The sequence below is a fragment of the Monodon monoceros genome, unplaced genomic scaffold (assembly GCF_005190385.1).
Source record: "Monodon monoceros isolate NGI ecotype Baffin Bay Population unplaced genomic scaffold, NGI_Narwhal_1 Super_Scaffold_12, whole genome shotgun sequence".
NCBI classification, from domain to species: Eukaryota; Metazoa; Chordata; class Mammalia; order Artiodactyla; family Monodontidae; genus Monodon; species Monodon monoceros.
The window spans coordinates 73035614-73057283 of NW_021703768.1; the positions used below are offsets into that span (position 1 = coordinate 73035614).

General features: G+C 36.6%; 1 protein-coding gene across 1 annotated transcript in view; it reads left to right on the plus strand.

The window, feature by feature from the left end:
• ADGRV1 (adhesion G protein-coupled receptor V1) overlaps positions 1–21670 on the plus strand; it is a 520998-nt gene that overhangs the window by 190990 nt on the left and 308338 nt on the right. The window contains exons 76-79 of the mRNA XM_029215616.1: positions 2866–2983; positions 3839–4010; positions 9049–9291; positions 13231–13638. Coding sequence (XP_029071449.1) covers positions 2866–2983; positions 3839–4010; positions 9049–9291; positions 13231–13638 — 941 coding nt within the window. The remainder of the gene's footprint in view (positions 1–2865; positions 2984–3838; positions 4011–9048; positions 9292–13230; positions 13639–21670) is intronic.

Sequence of the window (21670 nt, forward strand, 5' to 3'; positions counted from 1 at the left end):
AAAACATAGTAAAAAGAAAATTAAAAGTTATGAAGCCTATATTTTGACCCAGCTCAACCATTAATTGAGGAATTAATAAATCATTTAGTGTTTATGCTTTGTCTTTTATAAAAGGAAATATTTAGAATAAACATGTTTATGATCCCCTTTTAGGATTTGGTGCTTCCTAGAATTTTATTTATTTTAGCCATTCAGTTATAATTCAGTCATAATTTTACAATCGTGTAACTTTTATACCCAGCATCATCTCATTTATGCTACCCTGCAAATTTACACCAATTAGAACTGTCATTTATTCCTATTCCTTCAGTTTATTGAATATTGTAAAGTCAAATTCTGTTCCCCAAATTACTTACTGATTTTGATTCACATTAGCTTAATGCCATCTATATATTTCTATTAAAATTGTTTTGGCACTCAACAGCCTCCTCCCCCATTCCATGAAATAGATATTTTATTACATTTATTTGAATAAGACCAGAGCTGACAAAGTATTTAGCAATTAGTTTGACAGAGGCACAGACCAATCACAATGGTTGCTGGAGGCTTTTTGCTGTCCCAAACATTACCCCATTAGTTACTGGATCACAGGGAGATCTCATACTGGTTAGGGTGGTGACAGAGGGTTCTCTGGGGGCTCAAGACAGCAGCTGTATTCCAACTGGAATGGAAGTGCTCCTCAGTTCAGTTTGACATACCAACGCATACCAATATGGTGTGCTGATACTATATCAATATGGCGTACCAGTGCCTACCCATACATCAGCTCTGAGCCTAACTCACCAGGCAAATTCCCATTTATCAGCTCTGAGCCTAACTTACCAGCCACTCAGTTGAGCCTCGATGAAGTTCTCTAATGAGAACTTCCCTACCTAACACACGGCATCATACATACTTGGTAAATGATTGGCTCCTCTTAGTGTCACATGATGTAATTCACCAGCACTTTTGCATGTCATGTACCCTAAGTTCCCTTACTCTGTCTGTGAATGTTCCTATCATTTTCTCCTCACCTGGCTTTTTAAAAAAAATATTTTATTTTATTTTATTTTTTTTGGCTGCATTGGGTCTTCGTTGCTGTGGGCTTTCTCTAGTTGTGGCGAGCAGGGGCTACTCTTCATTGCTGTGCATGGCCTTCTCATTGAGGTGATTTCTCTTGTTGCAGAGCGCGGGCTCTAGGTGTGTGGGCTTCAGTAGTTGTGGTGCATGGGCTCAGTAGTTGCAGTGTGTGGGCTCAGTAGTTGTGGCACACTGGCTTAGTTGCTCCACAGCATGTGGGATCTTCCGGGGCCAGGGATCGAGCCTGTGTCCCTTGCATTGGCAGGCGGACTCTTAACCACTGCGCCACCAGGGAAGTCCCTCCTCACCTGGCTTTTTATTTTAACATAGTATTTCTGTTTTAACTATCATTAATTTTGCTGATTCCTCTTATTTTTATTTGTCTTACCTTTAATCTTCATAATCATCTCACATTTAGATTTTAGAACAAACTTTCAAGATAAATCAGGGGAAAATAGTTTATTTTGTTTTGTTTTTGATCATTGGCACATTAGAAGTTTTGATTCATCTTACTAGAAATTTGACATCAACTTCGTTATTGTAGATGTGGCAAGGGAAGTATTATACTCATTAGAACCATGCTAGTTGCTATTGCATTGAAAAAGAAAATGAAGGTTCTGCTTGTGGGAAGCTTATAATCTATTATTAACTGAGAGACCAAATTCCCATTAAAAGTGACAAGAAAACAGTTGCTGCTGAAGAAAAAAAAGTTGAGGTCTGGTTCTGACGCAGGGCTAAGAAGCGATTGTAGTGATTAATTGGTGAGGATGAGGATGGGCATCTGGCTGAGACAAAACACACATGAGGCACCAGGATAAAAGTCGTCCATCACCTCCACGTCCCTAAGCCATGGGCTCCACGTTTGCTCACACTTCAGACCTGCAAAATATGGGCTAGTAACGACCAGCTTTCCCCTTTCGGGACAGTTCAGTGGTTTTCTGTTTCCTTACAGAAGTTCTGTCTACTTGGAATCTCAGGAGTCAGGTTTCAGGGTGAGGGGTACGAATGGTCTTTGAGGCTGATTGCTCTGGATCATTGCTTTTAGGATCACTTTGCAAAACTGAGTCATTGAGAAATAGAAAGCAGCAGGAACTGTTTATTGGTATTTCTCTCGTCTGAGAAGCTAGTTTACATTTTGGCAAGGATTTGGAGTGACTATTTCAGTGTAGTGTGGGCCCTAGGTTTGTTCCAGTTTAAACACAATTTGTAGAATGATGGTGCCTGTAACCTCAAGAGTTGCTCAGAGGAGTTTCTTTTACTCAGAGGTTCTCAAGAGTTCCTTAATAGTTCTGTTTTTCTCTGGGGAAAATAACCAAATGTGAAACATAAATGGTCTTTCGGGTCAACTCTCTTATAGAAAAGTAAACAGTCAGATGGAGTTCATGTATTCACTAAATATTTATTAAACACTGTTTTGGTACCAGGGATACAGCAGTAAATAAAACAGTTGCTTCTCAGAAGAACTTATATTCTGTCAGGATGCACTGATTTTAAACAGTAGTATCAAGGACTATGAAATAAAAAGTAGAGCCTCATCAGAGAGAGATGAGCATGTTGTCATTATGGGAAGCAGGATTTGATGTTTTTTTCCTTTTCGTCTTCTGTTCTCAAAGTGTCAGCTACCTTGATGTGATCATTTTGATTCTAGTCTGTTTTTAGTAAAGATCGTTAAATGTTGTAGCTTCCGCCCACCCCATTCACTTTTGAATGTCTCAGTTTTATGCCATCTGAGCTGGAAAGATTAGTGAAGCATTGGAGATCTTTTAAAGTCTTAAGTATATTATAATCTTCTATTTTTCTTTTCAGGGAGTGATCTTCACAATGGCATCATAGGATTCAGTGAGGAGTCCCAGAGTGGACTGGAGTTGAGTGAAGGAGCTGAGATGAGCAGACTGCATCTTATTGTCACAAGGCAGCCAAACAGGTATGTTTATATATATGTGGAAGAAGTAACATCTTGTGTATCTAATTTGAATTCATAAAATGGTAGAGGCAGGATGAAATGTTGGTAGAAGAAGGTAGGGTGGAATTTGGCATGTCAGTGTTCAGATGCTGTAGTTCCTAATCTGTGGCTTAACACACTTGGTTTATGAACATAACTTGGGGCTGCCTTAACATTTTGTACTTTATAAAGTACCATACAGATGTTAGATTATGTAAGTCATCACTTCATCGTATTTACTATTCTCTGATCACTCTGAATACACAACCATTTACTGTTAGGGAGACTTGGATTACCTTCATTTTGCTTGCAACTTAGTACCGTATAGTGTACCTGAGTGTTCATCATGTACATGCACTTGGTATGCACACGTGTACATGTATTTGTATTACCTTTTCCATTTGGGGACTGAATATTCTCTGAAAATGTAAGTCACCTCTTGCCCTTTATTTTTATAGTAACAACCATTTTGGCAGTAGTGTTTTTCCTTTAGAAGGATTCTTGTTAAAAGACAAATGAGGAACACTTACTTGAAGGCAAAGGTTCTCTATAATTTTTATTTTCATATTTCTGGTACAAAGCATCAGGAATCATAGTTCAACAAATACTTAATTAGTACTGAATAAAATGTGGTTAAAGAAATGCCGTGTAAACTCTGGCCTTAATTTCTTAACTGTAGTGGGGAGAATTGGTTATTTTTGACATTATCAGTGGGAGAGTAAGTGCTCTGCTTTGGATGTAGAGGTGCACTCAGGCACAGTGATAACACATTCTGCATTAGCTACAGGAATAATGCACTCTGTGACTGCATTTGCATAGGTTTTGCTTTGTTCCTAGAGCCTTTGAAGATGTCAAGATCTTTTGGCGAATCACGTTTAACAAAACAGCTGCTGTGCTCCAAAAAGATGGTGTGAACCTGATAGATGAATTTCTATCTGTGTCAGGGACCACAATCTGTAGAGCCGGTCAAACAAAGTGCTTTATCACCATTGAGCCCAAACCAGGGAAGGTAAGACACTATGAGACACAGTATTGGCAAATTCTGATTATATTTCTTTACAATTAATCATTCTAAAGCCACTTTGTTGAAACTTACACATTGCTTATGTGGAGATTCTTGGTGTCTCGCCTAGCCGTAATGTGTAAATCTCTTAGATGAGCAATAGATGTCACACTTAGAATTTATTACATTATGAATTTTTGTAAATAATCTTATCACTTGTGCACTTAAGACTTACACAATGTTGTAAGTCAGTAATAAAAAAAAAAAGCTTGTATCTCAGTGCTAAAAAAAATGTTCATCAGTTTTCTCTGTTCTGTTTCTTGTCATTTCCGTGATTCTTCCTGGCCCACCTGCTCATTGTGTGAATGATCCCTTGAGTCATTTTCAGCCAGAGTAATATCTCTGATTACTCTGAATGTTTAGTTTTTTGCTTTTATCATATTGATAGATTTGGTCACATCATGTTATATCCATAGATTTCATCCGGAATGAAAGTTCTCTCGTTCTCTAGAGAGTTCAGTTCTGACCCACTGAAGAAGCACCGAGGCCATGCTTGATGAGCCTTTGGATAAATTTCTATTGGTTCATGTTGCACATGGCACCCAGGAGCCAGGTGTTCCCCCCTCTTTCTAAAGGAACCTCCATTATTCAAACGGTATCAGTCACTGATGACCTAACAGAGCTTTAGTCATTTAGTAATCATGTGTGGCTTTTTTTAATGACTATTTCATGATACTTTAATGCCTAAGGAGCACTCAGTAGTATTTGTTCTTTGTCTACTACTTAATTTATTAAACTCAAGTATTTATACAAAAACTAGCCATCATATTATGAATGTTCAAAAGTATCATGATTTCTTTGTACATGCCAAACACTTCAAACAGCAGAAAAAGCATTGCACAAATAAAATTATTTCCAAATGTATAGCTATATTTAAACTCATTCTAAATAGCAGCCCTGTAGATTTAACTCTTTATTCATTTTTTCTCTACCTGTTTTTTCACTTTCTGAGAATTACTGAAACAGTTATATTGATCTTCTCTAAGATTACAATGATACATATTTTCATACCTTCCCAGAACTGTAGTAATTTTATTGGTTCCAGAAGAGAAAGAATAATCGTCCCAGATCACTTAAGGTTACATGCTCTTGGTTATCAAGAGTTCTTTGTTCTTTGCCAGGACCACAGGTCCTGGTGCTTGTCTGAAGCTGTTTCAAATGAGAATTGTTGGTCATCTGATTGGGGTCCATTTTATGACTTGACTTGTGAGATCAACATGTTTTTTTTTAAGTTCATGCTTTACAAATTAATTTTTTCAACACCATGTGTTTTCCTCAGAATGATTTGTTCTTTAAATTTTGCAGTGCCAGCTTTAACTTAACCATTGCCCTGTCACTGTTGAACATGGAGCTGGTCTATTAGTGGTATTGGAAAGATAGACCTGCCTTGTTAATATCTTGTTAATTTTTAAGAAGGCAACCTAGAGGCTTTACCTCATAAGAAATGAGATAACAAATCTGTGATCTTAGTGCATCTCTGCAGTTCATCTGTTCTGTCGTGTTCAGACAAACATACAATTGCATCATCTTTCAACTTCTGTGTGACCAACAGTACTCTTTAACTTCTTACTTGTTTTCATCTTCATTTGTATGTGTTTCACAGGTCCTAATAATTTATTCCTATTTTTGGTGCAATTCTTACTTTTTCTAGGAATAATTGTTTTATTAACATTTTTTATTAACTCTTTACTAACATACAAAGAGAAGAATGTTTATCATTCCTTAATAAATGAATATATACTTAATAAAAGATATAACTGTCTTGATATGTTAACATTCTCCTACACATTAAACTTAATAAAATATTAGGTACACACTATTATACTCACATTTTTCATTTTAACCATTTTTTAATACATTACAATAACTTTTCTTTAAGTACCATTATAGATTCAAATTCAACTAATTTTAATTGCTTACTAAATGCTTTTATTTTTGCTACTCAAATAGTCATGTCATGGACACTGAAAGATCTATTAAGCTAGTCTTTTGTCTTTTCATATTGCTTTAAAAATCTCTGGATGCTTATTTGCTTTATAGCAATAACCTGTGTTCTAGAGCCATCTTGATTTTTCCTGCTCTAAGACATCCAATCGACTGTTGTCTAAGAACTTGATTTCTTTCATCAAAAAGAGTTTCAGAGATCTGAGTGTATCTTCTGGAGATAGGCATGAGAGGTCATGGTTGACAAAGATGCTGCTGTGAGCCATCTTGGTAGTGACAGAGCTAGAAAATATGTTTTTTAAAATATTGAGTTCCCACTGATTTTTTTTTAAACTTGGGAAATTCCAAGAATTTTCTTTTTAAAAGTTTTTAAGGGGCTTCCCTGGTGGCACAGTGGTTGAGAATCCGCCTGCCAGTACAGGGGATACGGGTTCAAGCCCTGGTCCAGGAAGATCCCACATGCCGCGGAGCAACTAAGCCCGTGCGCCACAACTACTGAGCCCATGAGCCAAAACTACTGAAGCCAGTGCGCCTAGAGCCCATGCTCCGCAACAAGAGAAGCCACCGCAGTGAGAAGCCCGCGCACCGCAATGAATGGGTACCATTAGAGTTGCTTAGCCTTCCTGAGCTTCCCAGACTTGGTTGAGTTAATAATAGGGCTGTTAGATTAAATGAGATAATGACTAAGAGGTTTTTTCACACGGTTCTTGGCAAGGAGTTGGCCCTTCACAAGGGAGGGTTACTATTATTCCGAATGGATGGGAACAGAGCCCCAGGTGATTCAGTGACTTGAGTAGTAGCCACATCAATCCTGGTGGCAGGGGAGTGACAACAAAACAACACAGCAAACACAATGCACACTTGCATCTGTAGAGTTACGCCACTGATTGATGGTGGTTTCTCCTAAAGGCGCTCAACTGAAAGTTTTTCTACTCTATCATATCTCTAATTATCGTCCCTATAGTTATTCAAAATTTTCATTTTCAAGTTATAAAGAATTTGAGTAACTTTCCCCAGGTCAATTACTTGGCAAAGATTAGAACTCATCTTTTGAATTCCAGTCCATTTACCCTTTCTCTGCTGGGTATCTTACTGTTCTGTGGTTCTGTATTAGCAAAATGTATAAAGGTCATAGTTAATTAACTTAGGATGCATTTCTTAGCCCACAAAATCTGTTTAAACCAAACAGATTGTCCAAACATTTGTTGCAAATATTTTTTAAAAGTATTTAAGTAAGACATTATTACTTCGTTTGCTTCTGAGCAGGTCTGGGCCCAGGAAAAATTATTTTATGCTAGTTGGGCAAAAGATCATCCTGGAATGCTGCTGCGCTAACTAGGAAAGGAACTTGAGTTCTTGTGAGGTCTCCAGTCATATTTAGGTCCAGAGAGGTTCAGATAATGATCTGTGAGTTTTGCTTTCCCAGTACACTTCAGGCATATTGTTTGAATAGAGTATTTTGTTGTAAGACTGGAAGATTCCTTTTGTCTCTTCTAATTATGTGTTGGCACCCATCTGCACACTGTTCCATTTGCATGGTTCCTTACTTAGATTATAACATATGCTTTTGACTCAAAGTAGTTATAAGTAATGTTTTAATCATCATCACAATGAGAAGAAATATTATGCTGAAAAACAAAGACAGGAGTATGTTGGAATGTAATATTGAAATCCTTAGTTACATGAAACTATTGTGAGTTCAAGCTCATTGGCCAGTAGGGAATAATAGTTATTGAATATAGTTACCCATACTTTTCTAGTGCTTCAGTTTATTGTATTTGCCAAGTTTAGTTTCTCAAAAGCTGGAACAGTGCATTTACCTTCATTTCAATATTTACTGAGAGTTGATCAGCAAAAGTAAAGCATAATATATACCACAGGAAAACTAAATATATTTCTTTAGACAATAAAAAGAGATTAAGGTCACTTATTGTGCTACTAAGAAGCAACTCATTTTGAATAATACTAAAGAATTTGTTGTATTGCTTCATGACATAATGATTCTCATTAAAATGATCACAAAACAAATGATGAATAAGGTCCTTGCTGATAAATGAAAATGATGCATTATAACAAATTAGACAATGATACATGCAGTTGAAAATGCTTCAGCTTAGCTCTTGGAGTTAATGCCAGGAAGCTAAAAATGCTGCTAAGATTTTTAGATTATTGTGTGAGAGCAAGTAAGTAAAAACAGGTGATTGACAGTATGTTATAGAATTGAATTCAGGCTTTGAAACATTATTTGAGATTGTTGAGAAAGAACCGAGGTAAAACATGAGCAAACTGTAACCAACAGACTAAATTTAGATTTCTTGATACAGAATTTAGGGAAATTTTGAAAAATACATAAAATCACTAAATTAACTCATCAATATTTGGTCATATTTATGTAAAACCCTTTAAAAATAAAACCTTACAAAGCTGAAGCTCCCTTTCACTCCTATATCATGTTTTTTCAATTCCACACCCTGCCCTACCCCCATTGCCACCCCTCCACCTGAGATAACTACCATCATGGTGTCTTATTTTCCTTTTTACTCTTTAAATAAATATGTATCCATTAGCAAAATGTAGTAAGCTTTATGTAATTTAAAATTTTACATTTATTGTAGCATGCCATACATATCATTATGCAACTTGATTTGTTACTCATTATCGTGATTTTGGACCCACCCATGTTGAAAAATATTGAAATAGTTCATTTTTTTTAACTACTAGGTAACATTTCATTGTACGAATATATCTTATGTATCCTTTTGTTTATTGAAGTATGCATAGATTGCTTCCTGACATTGATTTTCTAGTAAGAAGCTCACCCAGAGAGAGTAAAGGTATTAAAGAAAGACCAAAAATAATCTCATGGTAATCTAACATAAGAACTTAATTCTGTAATTATACAGAATGTATCTCTAGATGTATACTTATTTCTGTAATAATGTATATGAATAATACTATTTCTTAATATCAGAATTATCTTAAAATAGAAATCTATTAGTAATCATCCTTTTTTTTTTTTTTCCTTTTATCTCATTGTCAGATACCTCAAGTTGGAATGCAGTTCTTTGTGGAACTGTATGAAGTAACTGCTGGAGCAGCCATAAACAATAGTGCCAGATTTGCACAGATTAAATTATTACAGAGTGATAAACCTCCAAGTCTCGTGTATTTCTCTGTGGGTTCTCGGCTGCCGGTGGCTCATAAGAAGGCCACTCTAATCAGTCTGCAGGTGGCCAGAGACTCTGGGACAGGACTAATGATGTCTGTTAACTTCAGCACCCAGGTAAGCATCCAGTATGTATTATCACACAGTAAGGTTTTCATCTTTAACTGTAGCATGTATAATGAAACAGAGAAGAATTGATATATTATTTTCTGAATTACCATCATAATTCACATTATGTTTATTACATTAAGCTTTATCCTTGAAACAGTTCAATTTTTTTCACTTAGATCATGTTTTAAAATGATAGTCTTTTGTCTTTTTTTATCTTTTGGAAAAGTTGATTATACAGTGCAAAGCGTCTTACATGAACCTGTTCTATAAAATCTGTAGAGAGTTGAAATTTCTTCAGAATGAAACTGTATAAGACCAGAAACAAAAAGTATGGGTCTTTGTTCTGATTTTTACCTGAACTAGTTGAAAATCTTCTTCAGGACTTCAAACACTAACTGATCTTTATGTTTCTTTAAATCCATGAGTTCATGAGGTCTCACAGCCACTTTTCACATCCATCATATTAGGTGACATCAAGTGAAAGAGAGGGAGCGTGTGGGTATCCAGGGATTCAGAAGAGTAATGCTACGAAACGCTAAGCAACTAGAGCCTGGGGCTGGTCCACACAACATGCTATACCTTTCGAGCATTATGTTTTAAACTTTGTTTTAGGAGCAAAACTCTAATATATTAAAGAAAAAGTGTGCATCTGCTTTTCTTCAAGCATGATTGTAAAGGTTGGAGCTTGCCCACCTTAGCCCTCTCTTATCTCCCCTTGACTCATATAACTCCCAACACCCCACAGTTTGGAAACTACCATTCCGGACAGTGCTACCATTTCCCCGGTTTCAAGATTTCAAAGCTGATGACACTTTAGGCCTCAAGGTATCAAAGTTGTTTTCTGTTTTTTTATACAAAGTGCTGTTTAGTATGTCTTTGGTTGTTGAGTGGCTCAAACACATAGAACATTCTGTGTATAAAATACAACATTTATGCAGCCAGCTTGCTGTAGCAATCATGTGAGTCAGGGATAGGAGGTTAAGACTGGAGCTGTGAGTAGTGAGCTGTCCTGGAAGCTTGCCAGGAAGGAAAGTTGTCTTTATGACAAAGTCTACAGCTTGGCAGGTGAGAAGACACTCTATATCATATGAGACTCTAGAAATCAACTCCATCCTAAATAACGTTGAAATAGTACGAACATGAAAAGAAGCACTTTGATTCATGGAGATTTTGGCATTTTTTTTCTTTTAAGCATTTAATATCATAAGAGAAATGAGAAAAAAATGTGCTTCTTTCTTCTCCCATGAAATATATAATATCGTATGCTCACTACTTTGTAGAGTGGAAGACTGGAAGAAGGGATAAAAAGATATGAGGCATACTTTAGTTCACACACTCAGTTGAAAGGGGAGTTGAAAATGCCAAAATAAGAGTGTGAATGCCAATATCTCTTATCATATTTATTTATATTCTTTCTAGATTATCCACAAATGATTCCTTGCAAAATACATGCTGTCACTAGCATGTAACTCATAGCATTTTTATAACACTATAAAAATCAACATAGAGGATCTCTGGTGATGAAAATGTATCTTGACTGTATCAACGTCCATATCCTTGTTGTGATATATTATAATAATGCAAGATGTTACCAGCGAGGGATGTTGGGTAAAGGGCACAGGAGACCACTCTTTATTAACTGCATGTGAATCTATAATTATCTCAAAATAAAAAGTTTCGTTTAAAAAATTAGAAATAAAAGTTTTACCTCTCTGGTATGATTTTATTTTCCTGTTGCTTCATTGCCCCTGCATTTTCTCTCTCAATGCTAGGCATATTGTTAGAAGAGAAAGTCACACAATTCTAGTTTCCAGTAGCTGGCAAGGATGAGAAAATAATTATGGACCAAGTTGCTATTCTGTTACAGTGATATTAATTTTGCTTTTACTTTAAACAGATTTTAATAATGTAGGTAAAACAATAGCTGTAGCATACCTACCCTTCAGTAGGTCAGCATTCCTGGTACATAAATACTATGTGGTACATAAGTTCCCTTATATCTACATATTTGTGATCTAAAGTTAAGGGATATAAGGATTTGAGATAATGAAAATATCACTCATTCCAGTTATCTTTAAATTAAATAGGCCTATAGCTAAGCCAAATTTGAAAACCAATTCCAGATATTTCATTTGTATATATGTGTACTAGACCAAAGCCCACAAGTTCAAGAAAGAATATGCCTTTCCTTCTTACTCTCACATTGCTTATTCTATCAAAGGCTATTTCTGTATTGATTTTCGTTGTTGCTTTTAAATTGCATAGTGCTTCTTTTTTGTGGTTGTTATATGTATTTTATAAACACAAGAACATTTTGATTGTTCCATTTCCTTTAAATGTCTGAATTGTGAAATAAATTCTACCAGAAAATAGTGAACAGAATGTATATGTGCAGTTTACAGTAATAAAATCATCACCACCTACCTTAAGAAATCCAACTTAATCAGGATCTTAAAACTAGCTGCCATGAACTCTTCTCTGATGCCATCCTGCTGTTTCCTTTGCAGAATAACCTCTCCCCATCTTGCAGATAACCTCTACCCTATATTACATGATGAATTATTACCTTGTTTTTATTTATAGTTTTACCACATACCATATGCTGTTTAGGTTTACCTGTTTTGGAAATTATGCAGATGAGATTCTTCCAGTTGTATTGTCTTATGGTGCACTTCTTTTGCTCAACAATGTTTTTGAGAAATATGTGTGCTAATGTGTATAGTTCTTTCATTTTTCCTGTTATATGGTATTCCAGTGGATAGTTTAATTTCTCCATTCTGAGGCCAATAGACTTTTGTGTTGTTTCCTTCAGCAAGGCTTTTTTTCCCTATCATTATGCTGCAGAGGCTCTTGAAAACCCTTTTTCTTCATTGATTTTTCACTTTTTGTAACACTTGATCACTTCCTCCTTCTGGATGTGTGCTCTCCTTTGGGCCTCTGGAGCACCACACTTTCCTACTCTTAACCTTTTCTCTCTGGCAGCTCCTTCCTGTTGCCTGTGTTGGTTTTCCTGACCAATAAATATTGGGGTCCACCTAGACTTACTCTCTAGGCTAGACCATCCATACCTGTTTTCTTTAAATATCATCTATAAAATGAGAACTCCTGAATTTTTATCACTACCCTCCTCACTGCCCTGGATCCAGACTCATATATCTGATTGCTCTTACCTGACATCTTCATTTGAATTGTCTAAAAGGCATCTCAGGCTTAATACATATAATACATAACTCTTGATTTTTCCCTTAGCACTATTTTCCCCCAGTTTACTGCCTTTCATTCAGGCACACAGCCAGGAGTTCTCCTCGCCTCTCCATCCAGCACTGAATTAATCAGAAAGCCCTGCTGACTCTACATTCAAAATATATTCTCAGTCTGAGTACTTCTTACTCTTTCTACTTATACAACCTAAACTACCGTTTGTTTGGTTTTTTTTTTTTTGCAGGAACTAATGTAAAAACGTTCTATCTCTTCTTCCTGCTTCCATCCTCATCCCCTTCTACAGCCTAACTATCCACAAGAGCCAGAATACTCATGAAAATATGAAATAAAGTGTGTCTCTCTCCTGCTGGAATCCTCCAGTGTCTTCCTGCCATACTTTGTATAATGGACATACATGATCTGACCCCTGGGCATATATGCCTCTGAATATCTTCAAATTGTTAGTAAGCTCACAATTGGAGAAATTATGTGAGGCAGTAGTGACATTTCTTTTCTAATTCTCTTTCTTGATCTATTCTAAGGCATCCGTCTTTCCTGATCTCATCACTGTATGATGTGTATTTATCTCTCTAATTTGTTTTAGGAAATTAGAAAAAGTATAAAACCTCCCGTTTTAATAGTAACATTGTTGTGGCCCATCAGATTGTTTAGGAGAAATAAAATTTGTTTAGGACAAGATCAGAGGTTTATAGTTTCACTTAAGTGGTGTTGTTTAATTTCTAGGAGTTAAGGAGTGCTGAGACAACTGGTCGTACTCTCATATCTCCAGCTATTTCTGGGAAAGACTTTGTGAGAACTGAAGGCATGTTGATCTTTGAACCTGGCCAGAGAAACACCGTATTGGATGTCATCCTAACACCAGAGACAGGGTCTTTAAATCCATTTCCTAAACGCTTCCAGATTGTGCTTTTTGACCCAAAAGGTGGTGCCAGAATTGATAAAGTGTATGGGACTGCTAACATTACTCTTGTCTCTGACGCGGCTTCTCAAGCCTTTTGGGGGCTTGCGGATCAGCTGCAGCAGCCCCTGGATGGTGACATTCTCAACAGGGTGCTCCACAGCATCAGTGTGAAAGTGGCAACGGAGAACACAGATGAACAGCTCAGCGCTGTGATGTATTTAATAGACAAGGTAAGAAGCCCTCGCAAATGTTAGCAGTTGCAACACTGCTTCATACATTTTTTTTCATAGAAATTTACTTTATGTGGGGAAGTTCTTTCTAAACATAAAACAAAACCCCAAAGTCATAAAGGAAATGATTGATAAACTTGACCACATAAAGTGTAAACAAAGTTTCTCTTTGCATATACCACAAGCAAAATCAAAAGACACCTAATGGTTATATATCAATTATATCTCAATAAAACTGGGGGGGGGAGTAAGAAAAAAAGTGCTAATAGGTGTGGGGAATATTTATGCAAATATATGTATAACAAGAATGTTTACTTCAGTGTTACTTATAATAACAAAAATTGGGAAAAATAGCTATTAAGAGGGGCCTGGCATATCCATAAAATGTAAAACTTTTTCATGATTTAGACATATAATAATTAGAATAAGACAGTAATGAAACCAGCATTGAAAATGTAGATAATCACATGGTAGGGTTGAAATTTTAACAATAAAATACAAGGTGCCCAATTAACTTTGAATTTCAAATAAACAATGAATATATTTTTTATTATAGGTATATCACAAATAAAAATAAATATTTTTATTTAGAGGCAGTATTTGGGACATACTTATATCAAGCAATTATTGGTTGCTTATCTGAAATTCAAATAGAGTCACCTATACTTTATCTGGCAACCATTCTTATGTCCCATATGTACATCATATGTGCTCTAAGGTATCCTCGAATTCAGGAGTACAGAATAGAACTTCCAAGTACTGATACAATGTCATTCTATAAGGTCTTGTATTTTATGTGAAATTGTTTCATATTTGTAAGTTTTATTATCCCTCAGATTCTAACTTCTTTGAAACAAAATCTGCTTTATGCTATATATTTCTTTATAGGAAGAGCTCAACAAATCTTAGTTATTGTTTAGTTAGTAGTAGAAGTGACTACTTATTTATGTTCAGTAGAAACAGCTACTGTGCTAAAAAGAGCAACAGCCTTAAATGACTCACGATAAAGATGTTCTGGATAAAACTCAGCTGTGGTTCTGGGCAAATTTTTGTCATGACATAATAATCTATCCCTTGATTTTCCTAGGTATGGTGCAATGAAAATTATTTAAAACGCTGTCATTTGCTTTAATAATAGTATTTGTCTTTTAAGACTGCTGGATTTGATATGCAAATTTTTAATTTCATTGGGTTTTGGTTTCCAGGTCATTGAAGCTTGGTAAAACACAAGTCAGGAGGCATTGCCTCTAATTTTGTGTTCTAGGACACTTGAAAAACCACAGGAATAATTTCTTCTGTGAAACTTTGATAGACCCTCCTTTCCCATAAACGTCCGCCACTTTTTTGTTTCTCTCCTGACAGTTTTTAAAGTTTTCCCCATGGTTGATTCAGGTTTTCCCCTTTTTCGAAAGACAGTTTTGATAATTTGGGGAGTTCTTTTCATTGCTGTTTATGTAAAATGGCTATTTAGAGCCAGCATATTTCTTTTTATCATATACTTTTTAATATTATATATCTTATATTTCAATAATTATTTTTTACATTTGATTTATTTTATAATCATACAAATGATGGTATAGACTTGGCTCTGTATTTTCCTACCTGGTTTTGTGTTTCATGCTTGCAATAATTTTGACTGAATTGTCTGCAGACTGAGTCAGTCTGTGTTGTTATTTTAGGATGAGCAAATGGGGGGATGTTTTGAGTCAGGGAAGGGTGGCTGTCACAGGTGCCTCCTGGGATTGGCTGTTCATCATCTCTGTCTCCCTGGAGAAGCTAGGCATCCTCTTTCTGCCTCAGTTTCCTTATCTGGAAACAAAGCAAAATAACACTAGCATCTTCCTCACCGGAATGTTGTGAAAATTAGAGAAGTTAGTATAATGTGCTGAGAACAGCACCCTTGCAAACCAAGGGTTACATGAATAGCCTTTTTGGTTTTATTTATTTATTATTATTTTTAAAACATCTTTATTGGAGTATAATTGCTTTACAATGGTGTGTTAGTTTCTGCTTTATAACAAAGTGAATCAGCTATACATATACATATATCCCCATATCTCCTCCCTCTTGCTTCTCCCTCCCACCCTCACTATCCCACCCCTCTAGGTGGTCACAAAACAGCGAGCCAATCTCCCTGTGCTATGCAGCTGCTTCCCACTAGCTGTTGGTTTTACATTTGGTAGTATATATAAGTCCATGCCACTCTCTCACTTCGTCCCAGCTTACCCTTCACCCTCTCAGTGTCCTCAAGTCCATTCTCTACATCCACGTCTTTATTCCTGTCCTACCCCTAGGTTCTTCAGAACCATTATTCTTCTTTTTTGGATTCCATATATATGTGTAAGCATATGATATTTATTTTTCTCTTTCTGACTTACTTCACTCTGTATGAGAGTCTCCAGGTCCATCCACCTTACTACAAATAACTCAATTCTGTTTCTTTTTATGGCTGAGTAACATTCCATTGTATATATGTGCCACATCTTCTTTATCCATTCAACTGAAATGTCTATTTAGGTCTTCTGCCCATTTCTTGATTGGGTTGTTTGTTTTTTTAATATTGAGCTTTATGTGCTGTTTATATATTTTGGAGATTAATCCTTTGTTGATTTGTTTGCAGATATTTTCTCCCATTCTGAGCATTGTCTTTTCGTCTTGTTTGTAGTTTCCTTTGCTTTGCAAATGGTTTTAAATTTCATTAGGTCCCATTTGTTTATTTTTGTTTTTATTTCCATTACTCCAGGAGGAGGGTCAAAAAATATCTTGCTGTGATTTATGTCAGTGTTCTTCCTATGTTATCCTCTAAGAGTTTTATAGTGTCCAGTCTTACATTTAGGTCTCTAATCCATTTTGAGTTTATTTTTGTTTATGGTGTTAGGGAGTATTCTAATTTCATTCTTTTACATGTAGCTGTCCAGTTTTCCCAGCACCACTTTTTGAAGAGACTGTCTTTTCTCCATTGTATATATCCTTGCCTCGTTTGTCATAGATTAGTTGACCATAGGTGGGTGGGTTTATCTCTGGGCTTTCTATCCTGTTCCGTGATCTGTATTTCTGTTTTTGTGCCAGTACCATATTGTCTTAATTACTGTAGCTTTGTAGTATACTCTGAAGTCAGGGAGTCTGAATCCTCCAGCTCCAGTTTTTTCCCTCAAGACTGCTTTGGCTATTCGGGGTCTTTTGTGTCTCCATACAAATTTTACGATTTTTTGTTCTCGTTCTGTAAAAAATGCCATTGGTAATTTGATAGAGATTGCATTGAATCTGTAGATTGCTTTTGGCAGTATAGTCATTTTCACAATGTTGCTTCTTCCAATCCAAGAACGTGGTATATACCTCTCTATCTGTTTATATCATCTTTAATTTCTTTCATCAGTGTTTTATAGTTTTCTGCATACAGGTCTTTTGACTCCCTTAGTAGGTTTATTCCTAGGTTTTTTATTCTTTTTGATGCAATGGCAAATGGGAGTGTTTCCGTAATTTCTCTTTCAGATTTTTCATCATTAGTGTATAGGAATGCAAGAGATTTCTCTGCATTAATTTTGTGTCCTGCCACTTTACCAAATTCATTGATTAGCTCTAGTAGTTTTCTTTTTTTTTTTTTTTTTTTTGCGGTACGCGGGCCTCTCACTGTTGTGGCCTCTCCCATTGCGGAGCACAGGCTCCGGACGCACAGGCTCAGTGGTCATGGCTCACGGGCCCAGCCGCTCTGCAGCATGTGGGATCTTCCCAGACCGGGGCACGAACCCGTCTCCCCTGCATTGGCAGGCGGACTCTCAACCACTGCGCCACCAGGGAAGCCCTCTAGTAGTTTTCTGATGGCATCTTTAAGATTCTCTATGTATACGATCATGTCATCTGCAAACAGTGACAGTTTTACTTCTTTTGCAATTTGTATTCCTTTTATTTCTTTTTCTTCTGTGAATGCCGTGGCCAGGACTTCCAAAACTATGTTGAATAAAAGTGGTGAGAGTGGACGTCCTTGTCTTGTTCCTGATCTTAGAGGAAATGCTTTCAGTTTTTCACCATTGAGAATGATGTTTGCTGTGGGTTTGTTGTATATGGCCTTTATTTTGTTGTTGGTAAGTTACCACTATGCTCACTTTCTAGAGACACTTTATCATAACTGGGTGTTGAATATCGTCAAAAGCTTTTTCTGCATCTATTGTGATGGTCATATGGTTTTTATACTTCAGTTTGTTTACATGGTGTTTCACATTGATTGATTTGCGTGTATTGAAGAATCCTTGCATCCCTGGGATAAATCCCACTTGATCATGGTGTATGATCCTTTTAATGTGTTGTTGGATTCTGTTTGCTAGTATTTCTTTTTTTTTTTTTTTTTCTTTTTGCGGTACGCGGGCCTCTCACTGTTGTGGCCTCTCCCGTTGTGGCGCACAGGCTCCGGACGTGCAGGCTCAGCGGCCATGGCTCACGGGCCCAGCTGCTCCGCAGAATGTGGGATCTTCCCAGACCGGGGCATGAACCCGTGTCCCCTGCATCGGCAGGTGGACTCTCAACCACTGCACCACCAGGGAAGCTCTTTTTGCTAGTATTTCGTTGAGGATTTTTGCATCTATATTCATTAGTGATATTGGTCTGTAATTTTCTTTTTTTGTAGTATCTTTGTCTGGTTTTGGTAACAGGGTGATGGTGGCCTGGTAGAATGAGTTTGGGAGTGTTCCTTCCTCCACAATTTTTTGGAAGTGTTTGAGAAGGATGGGTGTTACCTCTTCTCTAAACATTTGATAGAATTCATCTGTGAAACCATCTGGTCCTGGACTTTTGTTTGTTGGAAGATTTTTAATCACAGTTTCAATTTCATTACTTGTGATTGGTCTGTTCATATTTTCTGTTTCTTCCTGGTTCAGTCTTGGAAGGTTGTACCTTTCGAAGAATTTGTCCATTTCTTCCAGGTTGTCCATTTTATTGGCGTAGAGTTGCTTGTAGTAGTCTCTTAGGCTGCTTTGTATTTCTGTTGTGTCTGTTGTAACTTCTCCTTTTTCATTTCTAATTTTACTGATTTGAGTCCTCTCCCTCGTTTTCTTGATGAGTCTGGCTAATGGTTTATCAATTTTGTTTATCTTCTCAAAGAACCAGCTTTTAGTTTTATTGATCTTTGCTATTGTTTTCTGTTTCTGTTTCATTTATTTCTTCTCCGATCTTATGTTTTCTTTCCTTCTACTAATCTTTGGGTTTCGTTTGTTCTTCTTTCTCTAATTCCTTTAGGTGTTAGGTTGGATTGTTTAGTTGAAATTTTCTTGTTTCTTGAGGTAGGCTTGTATTGCTATAAACTTCCCTCTTAGAATTGCATTTGCTGCATCCCACAGGTTTTGGATCATCGTGTTTTCATTGTCATTTGTTTCTAAGTATTTTTTGATTTCCTCTTTGATTTCTTCAGTGATCTCTTGGCTGTTTAGTAATGTATTGTTTAGCCTCCTTGTGTTTGTGTTTCTCATGTGTTTTTCCCTGTAATTGATTTCTAATCTCATAGCGTTGTGGTCAGAAAAGATGCTGGATATGCTTTCAATTTTCTTAAATTTACTGAGGCTTGATTTGTGACCCAAGATGTGATCTATCCTGGAGAATGTTCTGTGCGCACTTGAGAAGAAAGTGTAATCTGCTATTTTTGGATGGAATGTCCTATAAATATCAATTAAATCTATGTGGTCTATTGTGTCATTTAAAGCTTTTGTTTCTTTATTAATTTTCTGTTTGGATGATCTGTCCATTGGTGTAAGTGAGGTGTTAAAGTCCCCCACTATTATTGTGTTACTGTCGATTTCCTCTTTTAGAGCTGTTAGCAGTTGCCTTATGTGTTGACGTGCTCCTATGTTGGGTGCATATACATTTATAATTGTTATATCTTCTTATTGGATTGATCCCTTGATCATTATAACTTCCTTGTCTCTTGTAACATTCTTTATTTTAAAGTCTATTTTATCTGATATGAGTATTGCTACTCCAGCTTTCTTTTGATTTCCATTTGCATGGAATATCTTTTTCCATCCCCTCACTTTCAGTCCGTATGTGTCACTAGGTCTGAAGTGGGTTTCTTGTAGACAACTTATAGATGGGTCTTGTTTCTGTATCCATTCAGCGAGCCTGTGTCTTTTGGTTGGAGCATTTAATCCATTCACTTTTAAGGTAATTATCGATATGTATGTTCCTATTATCATTTTCTTAATTGTTATCAGTTTGTTTTTGTAGGTCCTTTTCTTCCCTTTGTTTCCCTCTTAGAGAAGTTCCATTAGCATTTGTTCTAGAGCTGGTTTGGTGGTGCTGAGTTCTCTTAGCTTTTGTTTGTCTGTAAAGCTTTTGATTTCTCCATCAAATCTGAATGAGATCCTTGCTGAGTAGAGTAATCTTGGTTGTAGGTTCTTCCCTTTCATCACTTTAAATATATCATGCCATTCCCTCGTGACTTGTAGAGTTTCTGCTGAGAAATCAGCTGTTAACCTTATGGGAGTTCCCTTGTGTGTTATTTGTCATTTTTCCCTTGTTGCTTTCAATAATTTTTCTTTGTTTTTAATTTTTGTCAATTTCATCACTGTGTGTCTCCGCGTGTTTCTCCTTTGGTTTATCCTGCCTGGGACTCTCTGTGCTTCCTGGACTTGCGTGGCTATTTCCTTTCCCGTGTTAGGGAAGTTTTCAACTATAATCTCTTCAAGTATTTTCTTGGGTCCTTTCTCTGTCCCTTCTCCTTCTGGGACCCCTATAATGCGAATGTTGTTGCATTTAATATTGTCCCAGAGGTCTCTTAGGGTGTCTTCATTTCTTTTCATTCTTTTTTTAAATTCTGTTCCACGGCTGTGAATTCCACCATTCTGTCTTCCAGGTCACTTATCCATTCTTCTGCCTCTGTTATTCTGCTATTGGTTCCTTGTCATGTATTTTTCATTTCAGTTATTGTATTGTTCATCTCCGTTTGTTTGTCCTTTATTGTTCTAGGTGTTTGTTCCTTAATTCTTCTAGGTCTTTGTTAAATATTTCTTGCATCTTCTTGATCTTTGCCTCCATTACTTTTTATGAGGTCCTGGATCATCTTTACTCTCATTATTCTTAATTCTTTTTCTTGGAAGTTTTCCTGTTTCTACTTCATTTAGTTGTTTTTCTGGCCTTTTATCTTTTTCCTTCATCTGGTACAAAGTCCTCTGCATTTTCATCTTGTCTGTCTTTCTCCGAATATGGTTTTTGTTTCACAGGCAGCAGGATTTTAGTTCTTCTTGCTTCTGTTGTCTGCCCTCTGGTGGGTGAGGCTGCAGGCTGGCTTCTTTGATGGTCACAAGATGAGTTTCTGAAGCTCCAGAGGTGCAGAAATATCCTCTTCAGATGTCTCCTTGAGAATAAGAAAATCTTTCCCAGATATCCCCTTGCAGACCTCTATTACTGCTCTTTGGCTAGAACTGGGACATATGACTGTCCCTGAACCAGTCACAGGAGAGGGGAATGACATTTTGATCAGTGATAACTAGACTAATTAGGTTCTATCTTCCTGGACTGAGAATTTGGCACGTTATTGCCTGAAAGAAAGGTGGATGGATAACCCAACACATTGCGGTTCTTGGAATGACTCTTCACACCAGCCAGTAAGAATCTGTTTATGTGAAGATCTGTTTCCTGCTAGTGTTGGAGGGTTCCTGCGGAGGTTGGGGGTGGCTGTGGCTCACCGTGAGGACCTCCTTCATTTCTTTTTCATTTATTTCTGATCTGATCTTTATGATTTCTTTCCTTCTGCTAACTTAGGGTTTTTTTGTTCTTCTTTCTCTAATTGCTTTAGGTGTAAGGTTAGGTTGCTTATTTGAGATGTTTCTTGTTTTTTGTGGTAGCATTGTATTGCTATGAACTTCCCTCTTAGATCTGTTTTTGCTGCATCCCATAGGTTTTAGGTCGTCGTGTTTTCATTGTCATTTGTTTCTAGGTCTTTTTTTATTCCTTCAATGATCTCTTGGTTATTAAGTAGTGTATTTTTTAGCCTCCATGTGTTTGTATTTTTCTTTCTTTCTTTTTTTTTTTTTTTTTTTTTTTTTTT